This window comes from Salvelinus fontinalis, chromosome 14 (genome assembly GCF_029448725.1).
Source record: "Salvelinus fontinalis isolate EN_2023a chromosome 14, ASM2944872v1, whole genome shotgun sequence".
NCBI lineage: Eukaryota > Metazoa > Chordata > Actinopteri > Salmoniformes > Salmonidae > Salvelinus > Salvelinus fontinalis.
The window spans coordinates 24563162-24584214 of record NC_074678.1 but is presented as its reverse complement, the minus strand read 5'-3'; the positions used below and the strand labels follow the sequence as shown (position 1 = coordinate 24584214).

General features: G+C 43.3%; 3 protein-coding genes across 8 annotated transcripts in view; 1 reads left to right on the top strand and 2 right to left on the bottom strand.

The window, feature by feature from the left end:
* The window catches only part of LOC129869669 (protein furry homolog-like), a 56728-nt gene extending 43974 nt beyond the window's left edge, over nt 1–12754 (top strand). For 4 of the 6 annotated variants that reach the window (XM_055944303.1, XM_055944308.1, XM_055944304.1 and 1 more), the window contains 6 exons: nt 5414–5512; nt 6247–6315; nt 8729–8746; nt 9633–9743; nt 10577–10770; nt 10906–12754. In XM_055944303.1, coding sequence (XP_055800278.1) covers nt 5414–5512; nt 6247–6315; nt 8729–8746; nt 9633–9743; nt 10577–10770; nt 10906–11134 — 720 coding nt within the window. In that variant the 3' untranslated portion in view covers nt 11135–12754. The remainder of the gene's footprint in view (nt 1–5413; nt 5513–6246; nt 6316–8728; nt 8747–9632; nt 9744–10576; nt 10771–10905) is intronic. The other 2 variants (XM_055944305.1, XM_055944307.1) reach the window with 1 other exon arrangement.
* An 825-nt stretch (nt 12755–13579) lies between these two features.
* On the bottom strand, nt 13580–15727 carry LOC129869671 (zygote arrest protein 1-like). The gene is made up of 4 exons (XM_055944310.1): nt 15065–15727; nt 14192–14284; nt 14037–14111; nt 13580–13932 (listed from the first exon to the last, which is right to left on the bottom strand). The coding sequence occupies exons 1-4, from the start codon at nt 15725–15727 to the stop codon at nt 13789–13791; spliced, it is 975 nt and encodes a 324-aa protein (XP_055800285.1). The 3' UTR covers nt 13580–13788.
* A 162-nt stretch (nt 15728–15889) lies between these two features.
* LOC129869670 (sodium/bile acid cotransporter 4-like) lies at nt 15890–19360 on the bottom strand. Its single transcript, XM_055944309.1, has 3 exons — nt 18613–19360; nt 17872–18082; nt 15890–17110 (listed from the first exon to the last, which is right to left on the bottom strand). The coding sequence occupies exons 1-3, from the start codon at nt 19158–19160 to the stop codon at nt 16583–16585; spliced, it is 1287 nt and encodes a 428-aa protein (XP_055800284.1). The 5' UTR covers nt 19161–19360; the 3' UTR covers nt 15890–16582.
* Between the last annotated feature and the right edge of the window lie 1693 nt (nt 19361–21053).

The window sequence follows — 21053 nt, the reverse complement described above, 5'->3', positions numbered from 1 at the left end:
TATTTAGTTATGAATTGAACTTTAATTAAATGAGTTGACTCTTCACATGGGATGATTTCACTGAACAACAAAAGAAAAGGAATATTGGATGATCCCCAATGATCCATCGCATCTCCCAAAAATGTTTTCATCATCTGTAAAATGACAGTCTAGAAACTAAAGCTTTGGTTGTCTTCCTCTTAGGCTTCCATGTCTTCTCCCTGGACTTCCTCAATGTCCACCTCTTGAACATCAGACTCTGAGGCCTCATCTTCACTGTCATTTTCCAACCTTGTTGAGGATGGCTCGTTGTCCGGCTCAAAAAGCCTCAAATTTGCCCGGATGGCCACCAGTTTTTCAACCCTTGTATTGATCAGCCTGTTGCATGCTTTGGTGTGTGTTCCCAAACAAGGACCAGTTGTGCTCAGAGGCGGCTTAGAGTATGATGGAGGCAACGGGGGAAAGAGGGGAAAGAGGGGGGAAAAGCCTCAGATCCACAAAATCCCTTCCACCAGGGGGCTGATGAGATATGTTGGGACGACTGCCATATTGCATCTTCATCCCAAAGCCCTTGCATGGAAGTGTACTTCGCCAGACTGCCAAGAACCTTTCCCTCATCCAGGCCAAGGTGGCGAGACACGGTAGGATGACACCATAGGCCTTGTTGATCTCTGGACTAGACAGGATGCTCTTGCCAGCATACTTGGTGTCTAACATGTACGCTGCGGCATGTATGGGTTTCAGGCAGAAGTCTTCATGCTTTTTGATGCATTTCAGAACTGCAGTTTCCTCTGCTTGGAACCACAGTGAAGTGGGCAGGGCAGTACGGATTTCTTCTCTTACATCTGCAAGCAGAGTCTGAACATCAGGCAGGATGGCATTGTCTCCCTCAGTCCGTGCAATGGCTAATGCTAAAGGTTTCAGGCTGCTTACCACTCTCTCCCAAAATACATCATCCAGGAAGATCCTCTTGATGGGGCTGTCCATATTGGCAGACTGTGATATGGCCATTTCTTGGTGAGACTCCTTCCCCTCCAGGAGACTGTCAAACATGAAGACAACACCACACCAACGGGTGTTGCTGGGCAGCTTCAATGTGGTGCGCTTATTCTTCTCACTTTGCTTGGTGAGGTAGATTGCTGCTATAACTTGATGACTCTTCACATACCTAACCATTTCCTTGGCTTTCTTGTAGAGTGTATCCATTGTTTTCAGTGCCACGATGTCCTTGAGGAGCAGATTCAATGCATGAGCAGCACAGCCAAAATAGGTGTGATGTGAGGGTAGGACTCCTCCACTTTAGACCAAGCAGCCTTCATGTTTACAGCATTGTCTGTCACAAGTGCAAATAACTTCTGTTGTTCAGCTCATCTGCAATGTGGAGACCGACCGGTGTGTCTGTTGTCCCTTGTGTCTGTGCTCTTGTAGAATACTAGTTGAGGGGTGGAGATGTAGTTAATTATTCCTTGCCTACGAGCATTCGACCACCCATCAGAGATGATTGCCTTCTCTGATTTGCTTGACCTTCACTTGAACTCTGCATCCAGCAAATGAGTGTATAAAGCATGTCTGGTTGGAGGGGTGTATGCTGGGCGAAGAACATTCTGAAATCTCTTCCAATACACATCGCCTGTGAGCATCAGAGGTGAACCACTTTCATACACAGCTTGAGCAAGACATTTATCAGCATTTCTGACTACATTCCTCCATTGAGTCAAAAACACTTCTGATTCCAGGACCATGAGCTGTTGCTATCGATAAGTTGTCTGATTCATCATTTTCACCTCGACTAGAAGTAAAGGGACTTTTGTCAGCAGTTGCTTGTTGTGAGCCCTGAGTGAAATGTACACAGCTGTTCCTTCTACATTAGCTACAGTGAAATGTCTCCATACATCATATAGTGCCCGTGGCATTTTACTGTAAAGGTTAGGAAATAAATGTGAAAAAAATATATATATATATTAAATTGCATGTACAAATAAATAGTTAAGCAGTTAGATTAAACAACTCATTTGTAAGATAAATGTCTGAAAATTAAACGTGTACAGTTGAAGTTGGAAGTTCCTGACATTTAATCCTAGTAAAAATTCCCTGTCTTAGGTCAGTTAGGATTACCACTTTACTTTAAAAATGTGAAATGTCAGAATAATAGTAGAGAATGATTTATTTGAGCTTTTATTTCTTCCATCACATTCGCAGTGGGTCAGAAGTTTACATACACTCAATTACATTGTTTAACTTGGGTCAAACGTTTCGGGTAGCCTTCCACAAGCTTCCCACAATACGTTGGCTGAATTTTGGCCCATTCCTCCTGACAGAGCTGGTGTAACTGAGTCAGGTTTGTAGGCCTCCTTGCTTGCACATGCCTTTTCACTTCTGCCCACAAACTTTATATAGGATGAGGTCAGGGCTTTGTGATGGCCACTCCAATACCTTCACTTTGTTGTCCTTAAGCCATTTTGCCACAGCTTTGGAGGTATGCTTGAGGTCATTGTCCATCTGGAAGACCCAAGCTTTAACTTCCTGACTGATGTCTTGATGTTGCTTCAATATATCCTCATAATTTTCCTACCTCATGATGCCATCTATTTTGTGAAGTGCACGAGTCCCTCCTGCAGCAAAGCACCCCCACAACATGATGCTGCCACCCCTGTGCTTCACGGTTGGGATGGTGTTCTTCGGCTTACAAACCTCTCCCTTTTTCCTCCAAACATAACGATGGTCATTATGGCCAAACAGTTGTTATATTTTTGTTTCATCAGACCAGAGGACATTTCTCCAAAAAGTACGATCTTTGTCCCCGTTTGCAGTTGCAAACCGTTGTCTAGCTTTTTTATGGCGGTTTTGGAGCAGTGGCTTCTTCCTTGCTGAATGGCCTTTCAGGTTATGTGGATATAGATACTTTTGTACCTGTTTCCTCCTGCATCTTCACAAGGTCCTTTGCTGTTGTTCTGGGATGGATTTGCACTTTTCGCACCAAAGTACGTTCATCTCTAGGAGACAGAACGCATCTCCATCCTGAGCGGTATGACAGCTGTGTGGTCTCATAGTGTTTATGCTTGCGAACTATTGTTTGTACAGATGAACGTGGTACCTTCAGGCGTTTCGGAAATTGCTCCCAAGGATGAACCAGACTTGTGGAGGTCTACAATTTTTTTCTGTGGTCTTGGCTGATTTCTTTTGATTTTCCCATGATGTCAAGCAAAGAGGCACTAAGTTTGAAGGTAGGCCTTGAAATACATTCACAGGTACACCTCCAATAGGCTAATTGACATCATTTGAGTCAATCAGAGCTTCTAAAGCCATGACATAATTTTTTGGGATTTCCCAAGCTGTTTAAAGGCACAGTCAACTTAATGTATGTAAACTTCTGACCCACTGGAATTGTAATACAGTGAATTATAAGTGAAATAATCTGTCTGTAAACAATTGTTGGAAAAATTACTTGTGTCATGCACAAAGTAGATGTCCTAACCGACTTGCCAAAACTATAGTTTGTGAACAAAAAATGTGTAGAGTGGTTGAAAAACTAGTTTTAATGACTCAAACCTAAGTGTATGTAAACTGCTGACTTCAAATGTATGGGAACAGGTGAAGTAACACTCCACAGTTAGCAGGCTCAAGCAAGCTAAAACCCACATGTTAGCAAAAACTAACTAGCAGAAATTGTTAACAAGTTAGGAATGATTTAAACACACTTTGCTGTAGGCTACTATTCACTAGTTAACAAAAAAATAATGTATATCATATAAAATATATTCACCCCACCCAGTATTGTAATCAAAACTTACCAGAAAGCATGTAGTCCTTGGCTCAGACAGTGAAGTAGTGTGGGCTCAATAACATCTCATTAGTGTGCAAGATCTTGAGAATCAGCTGTACATGTGATGGAAGAATGCACTGTGCATGCAGAGGGTTGCAATTCCATTGAATTGGGGATAGTTTAACCAAAATATGCCACAAGACCTAGAATTGCCTTATGTGTATCCCACAAAAAAGGTTCACTGTTATAAGCTAACTTTTTAAAACAAATTTAAGCAATATTCCCCAAATTCCAGGGCTTAACTTCCCATGAAAAAGTTCCGGGGAAATTCTGGAAATTTACCTGAAGGTTTCCGACCCTTTGCAACCCTAATCACAACACGATTGAAACATTAAGTTTCTGTAACATTTTATAAATGCCGACAGAATTTGTTCGTTCGACATTGTGATATTTTTTTGGGTCAAATTAATTATGTGAGAAATGGTGATGGAACCCCATTATGCGCAAATATTGATATAATAACCATCATATCGAAGTAAATTTGTCACGCATTTATGCTGTGTGGTCTTCCCACTACGACTCGGGAAACCATGTAGTTTATCAGGCTATAGTTGAAATAAGTTATAATGAACTTCACAGGGGTGGTGAAAGTGCCCGGTGATGAGCTTGATGCTCCTTTCCGATAAATATTAAGGGTCTTATTCTGATGACTTGATGATCAATGCTTGACTGCTGTTTACCGGCAGTTTTGTCACACAAGAGAGTTTTTGTCAGAGTTGAAAATGGATGGAAACTCATTGAACTTTAGACTTTTATTCGGTACATCAAAACATAAGTGAGTTTGGTGGAAACAACACTGGTGGGTAAATGTGCATATTTTCTTTAAGCACAATTTTTAATATTGGCATGCAAATCAGTCTGCAATTGGATGGAAACCTGGCTATTGAGCCTTTTTCTTAAATTCTTTAAAAGATTGGAGAACACATTGGAAGGGATCTTGGACCATTCTTTCATGTAGAATCTTTAAGATCCTTCTGCGATTATGGACTGTACTTTTCCATTTAACCAGAGATTGAGAAGGCCATTGCTAAAAGTTGGTTTTGTGGTCAATTAAAGGTGCAAATGCAGAAATCGCTCCATTTCCTGATACTAAAAATTGTAATAGTTAGCCTAATTTCAGTTTGTAACAAAACAAGCAAGTATAGTGTAGAGAATCTTTGTACCACTGTGAAATATATTTTCAGCTGATGTATAAAACCGAAAGTAAAAGACAAACGCATAGAATTAACACACATAGAACAGATCTTCCGCTTCTTACACTTTCTTTTAATGAGAATGACAGATCTTTATCTCACAATTCTATGTGAAGTTTAAAATGGATGGAAACACATTGAACTTTCAATTTTTATACAATACACTTAAGTGAAAAATTATATTATGTGTGCCTGCACTACATCACGGACTGATTTTTCTACGCAACAAATCAGTTTGGTGGAAACACCACTGGAGTGAAAATGCACATTTTCTTTATGCAGAATTTAGAATATTCGCATGAAAATGTGATGCCAGTTGTATAGAAACCTAGCTACTGTTATAAAAAAGTTTGGTCCAACTTGGAAGTTAGGTACTATATTTATTGAATGTGTGTTGTCGGGTCTGTTTGTGTCGTAGTTGGTCTCATGTGGACTGCTGGAGACTCTGAAGTTTAGTGTGCTGGAGTTGCAGGAACACCTGGACACCTACAATGGCAAGAGGGAGGCGGCCGAGGAGGTGAGCTCCATCTCATCCTCATTTACAGCTATACAGTACATACTCTCATCCCTAGCTACAGTACACTCTTACCAACTGTTTCCTGAACCCCTAGAGCACACAATCCCACATCCTTATTCCATCCAATTATGGCTAATGATCATACCACATATCTGTACTCAGACCATCCCTGCACCAGACCACTGGTTGTACTTCAATGGCCTCTCATTCCTAGCGAGGAAGGCTCATTGAGGCTCTAGATTACACATCAACTGAGTCATAAGGAGGTAAATGGGTTGGGTGTCTCATCGTTAGGTCAGCCATTGTATCACAGGGAGAAGGAGTGGATTTAGCGTCCACATTGCTAGCGACATCCCCTGCTGACGGGCTAAAAATATTCCCTGGCGCTCCTAAATCAGTTAGAGGGGCGGAGGGGAGGAAGGAGAGATGGGGGAGGAAGGGGTAAAGAGGACAGATGTGATTGCGAGAGAGGGAGAGAGAGAGGGATGCAGAGAGGGCTTGGGGATGCTGGGGTGCTAATTGAATGAGACTGGTGCGGTCCCTTGAGGATTGATCTCCGCCCCGCTGCACTAGAACAGACCCTCTTTAATTCGCTAAGTACAGCGCTCTTATTAAATCTACCCCCACCCAACCCCTACACACACACAGTTCAAAGAAAAGTAGACTTGCATAGACTGGTATCAATCTCATGACGTATTCACGCACTCCCTTCCTCCCTTATCTGATGCCCACAGTGGCTAGAGAACTGCAGGAAGACGTTTGGCGACAAAGATGGCAACCAACGACCCAACACTCAGGCACAGGTATGACTAACCCACACACATCTGAACACAGCATTGCTACATGTGTAGAAAAATGTGACTACAAAGTCTGTTTTGTTTTCATGTGTGTCTTTTCTAATGCAACCAAACACTCGATAAGCATGGGAACGTGTCTATTGAAACATTTTATTTGAGAAAATAGATTTATATCCCCTCATCCTCAACCAAATATTTTAATTTCCTACAAGCTCATTGACATAATTAGAGCCTCAAAGGAGACAGTCTCTTACACATCCTTTGGCCACTGAACCCTGGTCTGTCCACTGGTCCTAAAGCCAGTATTACTTCAGCTCATCATAGTAGATGTACATTTTGTTACGTTACAGCCTTATTCTAAAATGTATTTAAAAAATGTTCCCTCATCAATCTACACACAATACCCCTAAGTGATAAAGCTAAAATAGATTTTTAGAAATGTTTGTAAATAAATAAATAAACAAATACCTTATTTACATAAGTATTCAGACTCTTTGCTATGAGACTTAACTCCGGTGCATCCTGTTTCCATTGATCATCCTTGAGATGTTTCTAAAACTTGATGGGAGTCCACTTGTGGTAAATTCAATTGATTAGACATGATTTGGAAAGGCACACACTTGTCTATAGAAGGTCCTACACTTGACAGTGCATGTCAGAGCAAAAACCAAGCCATGAGAATGAAGGAATTGTCCGTAGAGCTCCGAGACAGGATTGTGTCGAGGCACAGATCTGGGGAAGGGTACCAAAACATTTCTGCAGCATTGAAGGTCCCCAGGAACACAGTGGCCTCCATCATTCTTAAATGGAAGTAGTTTAGAACCACCAAGACTCTTCCTAGAGCTGGTAGCCCAGCCAAACTGAGTAATCGGGGGAGAAGGGCCTTGGTCAGGGAGGTGACCAAGAACGTGGTCACTCTGACAGAGCTCCAGAGTTCTTCTGTGGAGATGGGAGAACCTTCCAGAAGGACAACCATCTTTGCAGCACTCCACCAATCAGGCCTTTATGGTAGTGGCCAGACAGAAGCCACTCAGTAAAAGGCACATGACAGCTCGCTTGGAGTTTGCCAAAAGGCACCTAAAGGACTCTCAGACCATGAGAAACAAGATTCTTTGGCCTGATTAAACCAAGATTGAAATCTTTGGCCTGAATGCCAAGCGTCACGTCTGGAGGAAACCTGGCACCATACCTATGGTGGTGGCAGCATCATGCTGTTGGGATGTTTTTCAGTGACAGGGACTGGGAGACTAGTCAGGATTGAGGGAAAGATGAACGGAGAAAAGTACAGAGAGATCCTTGATGAAAACCTGCTCCAGAGCGCTCAGGACCTCAGACTGGGGCAAAGGTTCACCTTTGAACAGGACAACGACCCTAAGCACACAGCGAAGATGACACAGGAGTGGCTTCGGGACAAGTCTCTGAATGTCCTTGAGTGGCCCAGCCAGAGCCCGGACTTGAACCCGATCAAACATCTCTGAAGAGACCTGAAAATAGCTGTGCAGCAACGCTCCCCATCCAACCTGACAGAGCTTGAGAGGATCTGCAGAGAAGAATGGGAGAAAATCCCCAAATACAGGTGTGCCAAGCTTGTAGCGTCATACCCAAGAAGACTCTAGGCTATAATTGCTGCAAGAAAGTACTGCGTAAAGGGTTTGAATACTTATGGAAATGTCATATTTATTTGCTAAAATATTTTGTCTTCGTTTTTGCTTTGTCATTATGGGTTATTGTTTGTAGATTGATGAGGGGGGGGGGGACAATTTAATCAATTTTAGAATAAGGCTGTAATGTAACAAATTGTGAAAAAGTCAAGGGGTCTGAATACTTTCCGAATGCACTGTAGCTGATCTGAGGTCAGCCGGGTGCCTCAACTGAGTGGTCTCCCCCTGTCCTCTGATATTGTTTAGTATTCTGACCACACTGCTGGAGGTTATAGATTTCTGCTTGCTCCCCTCCCTCTCCCCCTTTCTTTCAGGTCAGAGGACATACTTGGCTGTGAAAGAGGAGCTATTCCAGACTAAAGCTCTGTTGTACTGTGACAAGCAGAGGAGCACATACTCATTCACCGTTCTCTTCTACATCACCCCCTCCCACTTCTCCCCATTCTCTTCTCTTCAGATTCTCTGTCCCCCTTCTCTCGCTTTGTCTACATCCTTTGTTTTCTGTCTCTGTATTTCTACACTGCTTTGACTTGAACACACTGACCAGCTGATGTGAGCTGTGTTCTCTAAGAACCATTGTTGGGACTGAGCCCCCCTGACCTGAGAACAGGTGTTAGGATGGAGTAGTTGTTACCCATCTACTCCTCTCCTGTCAGGTCACTGTATCAGAGTTGCGATGTGAATGCTCACTAATTCTTGGTCTTTCTCTCTTCCTGTTTTGTTTGTTGTTTTTGTGACCTGCTCACCCTCTTGCTTAGCAAATGGAAAAACTAGCAGTAAGTGGTTCTCTAAGTATTCTAGACTCTAATATAATCATGATGTCCGGACAACACGCTTATCATCTCATCCCTCTCCATATGTACCTGCTGCCGTCGTCAACCAACAACGGCCTGGGCCCTCCCACTCTGACTCCACCCCTCTCTCATATAACTCGGCTACAGTCCCCATCTACCCAATACATACTGTTTATCATCGTTAATTATGCGTTATCTTTTGGCTTCGCCTTTGACTGAATCATCTTATCAACTTCTTAACCCCTCCCTCTTCGCTTCTGATTTGACAGCAGATGTAAAATCTCTCAAAATAATTGTAGTAGTTGTCTACCTGATTTGAGAGGGGATGTTGCTCTGGGTTATGGGGAGGAGAGGACGGAGAGAGAGAGCTGTGAAGCCATGTTTAGTCTACCTTCATTTTGCATGCTCCATTCCCATATCTGTTCAAATTCCCATTTTTCCATCATATTTTCCTGGATTAGGAACAATGTTTGATAATTCCACATATTTGGTCAGTATATCTCTGTGCTTGGACATACTGTACCTTAACCATAGGGGGCCAGAGAGACAGGTGGTGATGGTCGGTATATAACCCAGTCCTCCATGGCTAATGATGACAGCCTGTGGTTGGTTAATAGCTGATTTAATAATGCTAGCTAGACCCTCACCTATGGCTCCGGGCCTCGTCAGGTCATCCGGTCTCTGTAGGGACCATTGCTCCACTTCACACTGGGCCTCTTTAACCCTTTCATCTCCTCCCACTCTTGATAACCCAGGATATCCATCCGTCTGATCATGTGATCATTATGACTGCTCTGCCCAGAGGCCTGTGTGGCTGTAGTGTGTAGGTGTGTGAGAGGTGTGTTGACCATCTCTGGTCTCTCTGTAGGAGCTGGAGCTGTGTCGCAGGCTCTATAAGCTGCACTTCCAGCTGCTGCTGCTCTTCCAGGCTTACTGTAAGCTCATCAGTCGTGTGGAGACCATTAAGAGAGAAGCAGAGGTGAGGCTGGGGGGGGTTTACACCCAAACACTTTACTCGACAGGGTATGGGTAGTGGAACATTAAAGGTGGGTGGTTTTAGAAGAAGCTCTGGTAATAGGAATCAGTTTAAGTCATTTATTTAGATGACAAGCCTAAAAGAAACATTGTTAAGTCACCCACTCAAGCATGCTTGGAGCCTTTCAGGTCATACCCATCATGCCGTGTGTGTGAGGTCAACACAGGGATGGAGATGGTGGGTTGTTATTTTACTTTCCCTTCCCCGAAGAGCTCTTTAATTGGGCTTCAGGTTGGTTCAGGAAAGCATGAGAGACACGGAGGCCTCCTGCATTTCTCCCATCTTCCCTGACAGGGAAACCAGCAGTGACAATGCACACGCTAAATTAAACTAATTTCTTGTACATATCACACACATGCGTTTTGGAATTTAAGATACTGTAATAGCAATAGTCGTCCTGTAAAGTCGTGAGCTGTTATTGTAAATGATTACGTACAAATGTGCACTTAAGATTGAATGTTAATGCCTCTGTATATGCTCTTTTTCTATCTCTCTCACACACAATTTTGCAGACCAGACAGACGAGCACTGACACAGTGCATGGATGTTCTGCTGAGGGGTAGCCTTGTTGTCTAGCCCTGCTGTCTTATGGCTTTAATCTCATTAAATCCCTGAATGAGATTTGATTCTTTTCTCACATGCAGAGAGAGGGTCAGCTATTCCAGTTAATCACACGTCAATACTAACTGCATTGCTGCATAGACTTTGACGTGCACAAACACACTTGAGATTATCTCTGCGGTTATCTGAACTTTGGGTGTGTGTGTGTCTCCAAGGTGACCAACATGTCAGAGGAGCTGGCCATCCTGGAGAGCTGTTTGAAGCAGGCGGAGTCTGGGGTTGATGGACAGGAGGATGTGGGTGTGTCTGATGCCTCCCAGACCAGCACTGAGACGGCCATCCAATCACTGATCGAGACCCTGAGGACCAGAGACTTCGGCTCCGCCCTCACACAGGTCAAAACCTTCAGGTAAAGAAACAACATATCTTGTATCCCACAGCTATTCCTCAATGTATAGACTACACAGGCTTGTCATGTGTCTAGTCTACAGTCCTGTATCTACTCTTAAACCTCAGTGCTGATGCCCTTCTCCCTCTCCACTAGGTCTCTGTGGCCTAATGACATCTTTGGGAATGAGTCAGACGACGCAGTCCAGACTCTACTGCACATCTACTTCCGTCAGCAGACGCTGGGCCAGACGGGCTGCCTGGCCGTGGTGGGACCCAGCAGGGACCTGTCCCAGGCCAACGGGCGCCTCATGGAGCTCAACCTGCAGATCAGAGAGGCTCTGAGCCAGGCCCCCCAGACCACTGTGGTCAGCACTGGACTGTAAGGCACAAAGCCTGGACTTGAATGGACTAGAGCAACCCCCCCGTACCACTCACAGTTCCCATCTGCTCTGGAGGCTGGGAAGGTGTGTCGAGAGGACAGAACAGACTCCACCTATAAGGGCTAAAGGATGTGTGGGAATAACTGACTCATATTAATATATATCAAATACTTAAAGTTAATATCTGTTTTCCCAGAATAAGACAGCTTGCAAAATTCAGCTGCAATAAGTCGTGGTATTATGTGACTGGTGACGACTGGCCCGGGAGTGAGGTAAGGGGGATGAGGATGCTAAACTGGAAGCGTTTTGGTGGAAATTACCTGACGGGCCTCCCATATTGGCCAGTGGCCGCCTCAGGCCCTTTCAGGAGACTGGATGGGCCTGGGGTTCAGTCAGGGAGAAGATGTGTTCTCGTAGGAGTAGAGTTGGAGCATGAGACTTAGTCAGTCCGGAAGGAAACTGGATGGATGTGTGTGAGGACAGGCCGTCCCTGTCAGGATTCAGAAACAAACACACAAAGTGTTCAAAAGCATGCTTGAAAGAGAAAAGCACTGCAAGAATGTCTTTTTGACAAATGTACTATTTTTTATTAGAGCTAACATCCTAGGTTGTAAATGTAAGGATATTTAACATGTAATTGTAACCCTAGGGGAGCTGTTCCGCACAGGGACTGTAAAAAGATACATGTATCTGTTTATTGACCTGCATTGGAGATGAGCATCAGCTTCAACAGGTCTTCTAATGAAACTCACTCTGTAACCAAATAAGTAGCTGCCTATAGAGACTTTAGGCTGTGGTATATATTGGATATTCTTGTATACACTCATGCGCACACATGCATATAATTGCACAGAAGTGGAGACTGGTTACAACTCATTATGGAAACATTAACTTATTTTACTCTGTATATATTTTAGAAAGTGTATAGTGTAAAACCAGTATATTTTTTTCTTGTACTTCTGTGAAATGCACTGTTAATCTGAATTAATGTATGAAGAGAGAACCCAGAGCAATTAATGACCCGCGCCGCTATTATAATCCTGTCACACAAACTTTAAACATTTCCTAGACTGGCCTGCCTGGTGGGAGTCACGGTTCATGTGCTTAGGGGTCAGAGGAACTGGTTAAAGGCGCTAGCTAGTGTAGATTCTGCTTCCTGTTGGCCCAGCCATATGCATTCCTTCTCCACTGTGATCTCCATGTTGGCCCTGTACCCCAGCACAGGTCACACTAAAAAGCCTTATGAGGGGAAATTGAGGCCCGTGTTTGTCCATATTAGCAGATCCCAGCAGTGCACAGCTGCACTGGTGGTGTGGCCCTGTGCTCTGAGGGGAAACTGCTGCCATTAAAGCTGTGCTTTTGCTTCTGAAAAGGCACTGCTTGCTGCCTGCCGAATTGCAGGACATGAACTAGATGTCTGAAAGCGTTGCAGGAAACTTGTCATGGCACATTGTAAACAATCACTGTACTCATTCCTCACAGAGAACTTGTCTATTGCATTTGAATGGATATATTATTTACCTGAAATAGTTGTAGAGGTACATTACTGGATAAGTTTTTCCTTTTTTTGTCATCTCACATACCAGCATTCTCTCTGGATAAATAAAAACCTGATCATATGAATATGTTAAGGTTAACACCTTATTGGCAGCAAAGTTAAGCTTGAACCATGCTGCAGAGCTCTGAGCTCCAGTAACCTCACTCCTCCGCAATGGCTGGGAAGTCGGGCATAAAGAGCCTATACGCCTCTGACGTCATGTCTAGTTAGCTACCCTGGAGGCACGGCTTGTCAGTTCTCTACGACCAAAGACCATGCTTTAGTTCCAATTCAAGAGACCATTGCCTGAATTTACAACTCAGTTAATGGCAGACGTTCTACAAGCGTGCACCACTGACAGTCACATTCTGATTAACATCTGTAGCCATGAAATGCTTTAAAAGGCTGATGATGGCTCAACACAGACACCCTGGACCAGAGGAACACCTATGTTCAGGACCCTGGGACTGAATCTCCTGACAGGCCCTCCCAGGTGGTGAGGTTAGGAAATACATCCGCCATGCTGACCCTCACGACGGTGGTTGGACAAACTCCCTCGACATCAAAGGAGCTGATCGTGGACTATAGGAAAGTGTCAAGTTCACGGTCCACGTCTTCAGGAGGCTGAAAATTTTGGGTATGGGCCCTCAAGTCTACAGCTTTACCATTGAGCAGCTTAGTATGGCAACTGACCGCAAGGTGCACCTCCACCCATTATTTTAAAATGAGCAGGTGTGCTTCTTACTCAATTCCCCTTTCACACCGATAGCAAAGTTACTCTCTTTCCTTTGCTGGGACGGGCCTGTAAGCCTTTCACTTAGTCTACACCAGTTTACTGAGTATGTAGTCAATATTTCAAATCAGTTATCCTAGACACTGGGTGAGGGAGAAGGCCAGAAAATGTAGACTGCTGGGTATTGCCATTTTATTTAACATCAAGTAGTGTTTTCCTGCTCTCTTTCATAATGCAAATAAAGGCAACAGAAAATAAAAATCTCAAAACTATTTGTCCACATCCCAGAGCCTCATTAAATATGCATGAGAGCTTCTCTGTGCCGAAGGACTTAACATTGGCTGTGATGTGGGTGGGGGAGGGTGAAGGTTAATGTGCAGGTTCCTGCTAGATGATGTATTTGAAACTGAAGGTGAGGTCACAGGAGAGCCTCTTGCCCTTGCACCTGCCACACAGATCCTGTCTGTGGGGGTGTTTGGGGTCAACGTGGCGCAGGGTCACTTGGCACATGCAGCGTGCCTTGTTGCAAGTCTGTGGACACAGAGTGGACATAGATAAGTGGAGGACCCAAGTCTATAGTGTCATGGTTTGTATGTCATTTTAACAATGTATAGTATAGAAGCCTAGATTCTTACCTGACAGGTTATGTCCTCAACACGGTAGGGGTTGAAGGACTTCTGGCATGTTCTACAGAACTGCTTGAAGTAGACCTGAAAAAGACAATACTTGATTAGAGGCACTACCAGATTAATAACATAGTACAGGAAGTGAATAGACCAGTATACTATACCTTGTTCGTTCCATGGACGCACCAAACATATGCACTCTCCCAACGCAGGTTACAGTCTCTGCAGTGATAGTACCCATACTTCTGCTCCAAAAACTGGGGATGGCATAGAGTACCACAGTAGGTGTCATAATACCTATAAAACCTAGCGGTCAAACAGGGAAATGGTTCCAATCGTTTTTCCCATAGGGGATTTTAGAGACGCTTAAAGGGCCGTGTAGACTTGTCCTGGCATGACGTTTTGATAGGTGTAAATCTCTCTAGGACAATGTGACTTAACATATTCACCCCCAAAATGAAACGCTAATTAGCTGCTAATGTGGCTAGCAAAGAATTACAAATGCCATGATCTGGACAAGACCGCTGAATTGAGGGAGAGGTAAGAATATCTGGCTTATCTAATGGTTGCTAAATGTAGTAATGAATAAATTGGCTAAATTGCTTTAGAAATGTACAATTCTGAACTTGTGCAAGTTTTAAATTGACACTATACCTGTTAGCAAAGGTGTCAGTCAGCTAGAAATGACATACAGGAGTTTGCAGGGATTTGTAGTTGTGCATGACCTCAACTTTGACGTAATTAGCATTTTCGAATTAGAAAAGAGCGACTATTGATAAATCACCTTGCCAAGAGAGATTTACATGGTTATCTAAACGTCACGCCACGGTATGCTTACGTGAAACATATATCTAAAATCCCCTATGGGAAAGATGAATGGTAGAAAAAGTCCAGTTTCCATATTGTTCCGTCTGAACGTTGACAACGACGTTCTACACACCTTCCACCTTTAAAATGACTCATGTCAATCTAAAAAAGTGGGTGGGTCTATGTTTCAGCCAGGTTGACAATTCTAAATGTGAGAGTATGGAGCTAACCTGAAATCTCACGCGGGCCTTGACTTTCGAACCATCCTGATTGGCTTTGACGCCCTCCGTCATAACTGATTGGTCAGTATTACTAGCTTTTGTATGTGGCCAAGTATTTTCGTCTTTTGCCTTTTCTGTTTTGTCCTCAGATTTCTCACCTTCATCCATTTTCCTAATCTTAACGGTTTCAGGTGGGTCACCGGTCTGTGCTCGTCTCGACTCAACTTTGTCATATTCTAGAAAGGATGCAAGTCTCCTAGACGCGATAGGGGAGTAGACTGCCAGAGTGCGAGGGTAACGCACCCCTCCCACAGAGCTCCCTGGACTACCGGGTGTTTGGGTTTCCTCTTGTCTTCTCTTGCGCAAAGTGTCTCGCTTTCTGTCTATGAGGGAACACTGCACAGAAACATCCTTCTTCGGATTGACCTGCACTGCGACGTCTTTGGTGTTTGCTTTCCGTAGCCTCGGTGTAAGATTGGGGTTTATTTGGGATAAGAGGAATTTAAGTTGCGCGCGATGGTGGTTATCAATGTACGCCTCTGTGTCGGCATAGTTGGCCAAATAATTTTTGTTTCTCCAGCCCGCACCTTTTGGTTTTGGATACCTGCCAGAGTAAGGGTTGTAAGATAAATATAAATAGTTGTCGATTGACTCATCTAAATATGTAGCCATGGTTGCTAAGCCAACTCGGGTTGTTTGGTTGACAAATTTAAATAGGTTGACGACACACGATTTCATTAATTGTAATCAGGTGTGGCAGTCCTCCTAATTGGCCTCAAAAACCAATCACTCTGAAGCCGCAAATAACATGAAACGTCACAAGATGACAGAATGTAGAAGTGTCAGTAGATTTTTTTGTTCTTATCTATTTTAATATACATTGATAAACATATACACAGTTGTACATTTTACAGACAGTTTGTCATCGTACATATGGTGATATGGAGTAGTTATATTAGGCTCTGTTGAAGGATTGTACTGCATGATTTGTCTCTTCTTGAACCCGAAACCATAGGCACCAAAAACAAGTGGACTTGAACACTTGCTTTGAATGCAAAATAATAATTGACAATGTTTAGTCATGTAGATCAGATGATCATGTTAGACTTTACAAGCAAGTGAGATGATGACACCTTTGTGAAACAGCGCTGTACTGCATCTGTGATGTGAGAGTGGATGAATTTAGAGATTATTTTTGATGATTTCCATTTTCACAGACATTTTCTTTCATACACAATATGTTGAAGTAAGTTCAAATATACTAGCATTTTTTACTTCAATGAACCTTTTCATATTTTTTCATGGTCATGTGGCTTATGGTTGCCTCAATTATATTTTGTAACTTTCACTCCCTCCATAATCTTGAGTGTTCTTTTCTGAGACATACACACACTACCCTGGTAGCTGCCCTGCAGTCAAAGATTGCTGACATGACAAGGATTTTTAATAGAGATGTCATAAGCAGACCTGAATGTCATTATGTTTGCACGACATCACCCACGGTGGGCTATCATTGTATCATGCACACTAAACAGGAGTCGCATCCGGACAAGGCTCTAACATGATGAGATTTGGGTCACTTGTGGTCACTGCCCCGTAAGAAGTGTCAAAGCCCATATCTTCATCTTCAAACCTATTATATCCAATATCCCCATTGTCCCCCAGTGGGTTTGTGTCTGGTTTGTGTAGAACCTCTTTCCTGTACATCCGGTAGGCCAGGATGAAGATGCCAGCCTCGGCTGCCTGGAAGAGGGCGTAGAGCAGAGGGAACATATACATGCCCCCCATCAGCTGTGGTGGGAAGGCCATCTTCAGGATGGCTGTGCAGAGCTGCACGTTCTGGCACCCGGTCTCTAGTGACACGGTCCTGCGGATGTTGGGCGGGAGATCGAAGAGGGTGGCCAGGCCGTAGCCTGCAGCGTAGCCACAGGCAGGCATCAGGACAGCCACCATGTAGACAGATGGAGGGATGGTGGCCAGCAGCTCTGGCCCCAACATGGCCCCCGTCATGATGAACAGCATCACCAGGGTCACCAGCAAAGACCACAGAGACACCTGGGAGAACATAACCCACGGGGTCAACACAGGTTTTATGACAGGCCTTCTCTATATCCAGATTGTTTTAGGAAGGTGGGAAGGAACAATGTACTCATTTTCAGGATATTCAAACAGAACCAATATTATAAAGGACCAAGGGACCACAAGTAAGCATGGTCCACTTAAATCTATCTGATTTCATGTATCCCTTCCCCTCTGTGGATTTCTCATCCAGTTCTATGATTCTGTCACACATCTCATGCCTCTCCCTCTCCTGGCTGAGCTGCCTTTAGATAAATTAATCTGAAGGGGAAGGGCTCTCCCTGACAGTACAGTGCATCTCTGCCTCTGATGTTACCGTTGTCTCAACAGAAAACTAGACATAAAAAAATTGCACAATTTGCAAAATGTCACACTAGCGATGACACACAGTCAAAAGGTCCACAACTGACTATTATTAAAAATATATATTTATTTTACTAGCAAAACTACCCCGTTTAATAAAAAAGATATATACTATTTGTATCTTGTATTTAATTCTTAAGGTGAGAATTAGAATCAGTAATGCAATTCTAAATTGCCCTTTCCCTTTTTAGAGTTTAGTTTTGAAATATGACGTAACACTAAGTTCATCAATAATTTCTATTAGGCAGGCCCTGCTATATAAAAAGTACTAAAGGAATGTAAAAAAAAAAAATTCAATACCACTTTGACCCAGTCAACCTGTATCCAAACCTTCTTCTATACCCCACCGTTATTTGAGACGGCCCCATAGTAACCTTTAAAACGATGTCGGCCGCCCGGTTGTAGCGGTATCGGAGCACGACCCCCAGGCCGATGGGTATGAGCGTGCTACAGAGGGTGAGGATGATCGCGCCGAACGGCATCAGGTTGACCACGGGGGTGTTGATCCAGGCGCGGCTGTATATCCACAGACACAGCGGCATCAGCACCAGTGCTAGGACCGTGGAGGAGATGGTCATGATAATGCTGGAGAGAGGAAGGTGAAAGACAACATCACATTAACTTCACTTGAGTCCCCAAACGTAAAAGCAGAGTAACCAGTAGCATACACGAATAGTATTTTAGAATGGTTGACGTTTAACGAATAGGCTAGTATAGGCCTACGTGGTGGATCCTTATTTCCCCAAGCAATGGCACCATTTTCTGTATAATATATAGCGATGTGTTTAAATCAATTCAAGATGTGCTGCTAAAACAATTTGGACTATAAGTCCCATCAGTTGGCTGGAGATTCTGGAGATATGACCGTGCGTAAAATTCCATTCTAATTATCTTGCGTAAAATTCAACCAAAAGGCCTATGCAGAAGATCCAAGTAATAGCGTACTTAATGTGCCTAAACTTCGAGTTATAGGTATCTTGAATAAATCATTATAGATATAGTTTTCCATCTAAAAGTGGGCTATAAATTGTGATCGTTTTAGTTTAATTGCATTTTATAGTCCACATCAAAGGTGTGATAAATTAGTTTTGTTAGGTTGTGATTTCTTGAGTTACCTCAGATTCATCTCCCCGTTCACTAATAAGGACATGATGTTGGATAGGTTTCCTCCTGGACAGCAGCCACATAGTAGCACGGCCATAGCCGCCACGTCGTCGAGCGAGAATGCCAAAGCTAGCAGGAAGGCGACCAGGGGCATGATGACGAACTGACAAACCAGCGCCAGCAGCACCCCGATGGGTCTGCGGATATGCTCCCCAAGCTGGCTAACGTCTACCGTACACCCTAGCCCCAGCATGGTGAAGCACAGGACAATCCCCACAAACACATTGATTCCGTGACTTAGCGGGGAATCCCAAAAGGCAACCACCAGGTGAGCGGGTTCCGTCGGCGGAAGTTTAGCCCGAAGCCCAGCAGCAAAGGCAGTACTGAGGGTGCTGGCTTTCAGAGATACCGGGTTGTTCCTTACGCGTAATCCTGCCATGGCGAGTTCCTCCGAGAAGCTTTCTGAGAGTCGGGAGAGGGTGTCATTCATGGTGAAGTTGAGGAATTCTGTTTGGCCAGCAGTTGGAACAACCGTGACCACCACGCTTGAGTTCTCCATCGCGTTAACAGTGGACAGAAGCTTTTCACAGTCGGTGTCCCACTGAAGGTGCCAGTGCGTAAACTGTGGTCCCCTAGCGGTGCATTGTCATCGCGCGCTGTCACCAATGACAGAGGCTGGACTCGAGGCTCAAGTGGTTAGAGAATGCGTTAGCATCAGGGCATTGCGTTGTGTTTTAAACACAGACCCATCTAGTGACGGTCAGGGGCCACGGATTGGCTCCCATCAGCTGACAGGGGGGAGTCTGCTCATCGTCTGTGGGGAATTCATATCAGGGTTGATGGGCTCGATCACTCGTGCAGGCTTTTATCATGAGCTCGTGCAACGGAGAAACCACATCTATTTATATTAAAGGCAACTGTAGCCTGCACATGCTAATCATATCACTAAATATTTTCTTTAAAATATTTTAAGAAACAATTATTTTATCCGGTTGAAAGTCCTCATTTGGGTAATTTCAATTTCAACAATAAATCCATAATTTGAATTTTTTTATTTTATTTAACCTTTATTTAACCAGGAAGGGCTCATTGAGATTTAAAATCTCTTTTTCAAGAGCGTCCTGGCCAAGATAGGCAGCACCAAGTCATTACAAAAATTACAGACAGACAACATGAAAAACTACAAGTAATCTAGTAAAAACCATTGAATTCACAAGAGTATAACAAAATCAAAAACAGCAAATTAAAAACATTGACAGGTCAGGGAATCAGCGTCAAAATCCTTCATCAGTGATTTAAAAACACCAATCGGGACAAGTTGTTCCAGTTTAAAATTATTTTGTAAGGTGTTCCAAGACGATGGCGCAGAGTACATAAAATACCTTTTACCAAATTCAGTTCGGACATTTGGAACAGTTAGCAGGATAAAGTCTAGCGAACGAAGAGAGTACCCACCACATTTCTGAACAATAAAAATGCCCAAATAAAAAGGTAGTAAACCCAAAATGGCTTTGTAAATAAAAGTATACCAGTGACTGAGCCTACGAGTGACTAGCGAAGGCCAGTCAACCCTGGTATACAAAGTGCAGTGGTGCGTAAGGGTTTTGCAGTTTAAAATAAATCTCAAAGTGCCATGGTAAAGAGTGTCAATTGATCTCAAACACTGAGCGGAAGCATTCATATATAAAATATCCCCATAGTCTGGTAAAGGCATACATGTAGCTGATACTAGCCTCCTTCTGTCTTCAAAAGAAAAACAGGCCTTATTCCTAAAATAAAAACCCAATTTCTGCTTCAATTTTTTTGTAAGTTGTTGAATATGCAATTTAAAAGAGAGGCCGTCATCAATTAGAATTCCAAGATATTTATATGAGGTTACAACCTCAATCTCCTTGCCCTGACAGGTAGTAATAGGTGAAAGGTTCAGAGGTCTATTTCTTGCATTAGAAAACACCATTAGTTTAGTTTTGTCAGTATTGAGGAGAAGCTTCAATTGACACAAGGTATGTTGAACAGTATAAAAAGCAGTTAAATAAGTGAGACTTGTAGTTTGCTGTGACAAGCGCATAGAAGAGTAACTGTTAAAATGTTGAGGTTGAGTAGGACAACATAAAGGGAAACTGTGACGCTCTTTATATTCGTTTGTTGACTGTAAGAATGCGCGGGCACGTTTCTGTTCTTCCCTGTGTGTGCTATTTCCAGTGGCGCCCCTTCATTAATTTTAGGAAAAAAATAAAATAGAATATATTTTTTAGGATGGGCTTGCCTGTTTTGCTTATTTTATTTTGGCATTAATACGTGTCACATATCAGTGTGCAAACAATGTAATAAAAACAACAACAACATGTAATTGAGTTAATAAAGTCGAGTTGGTGGCGGTGGGAATGGCCAGCAGAAAATACAGAGCGTTGCGCCTGATTGGCTCAGTTTTCTGTCATGATTGGCTCAGATT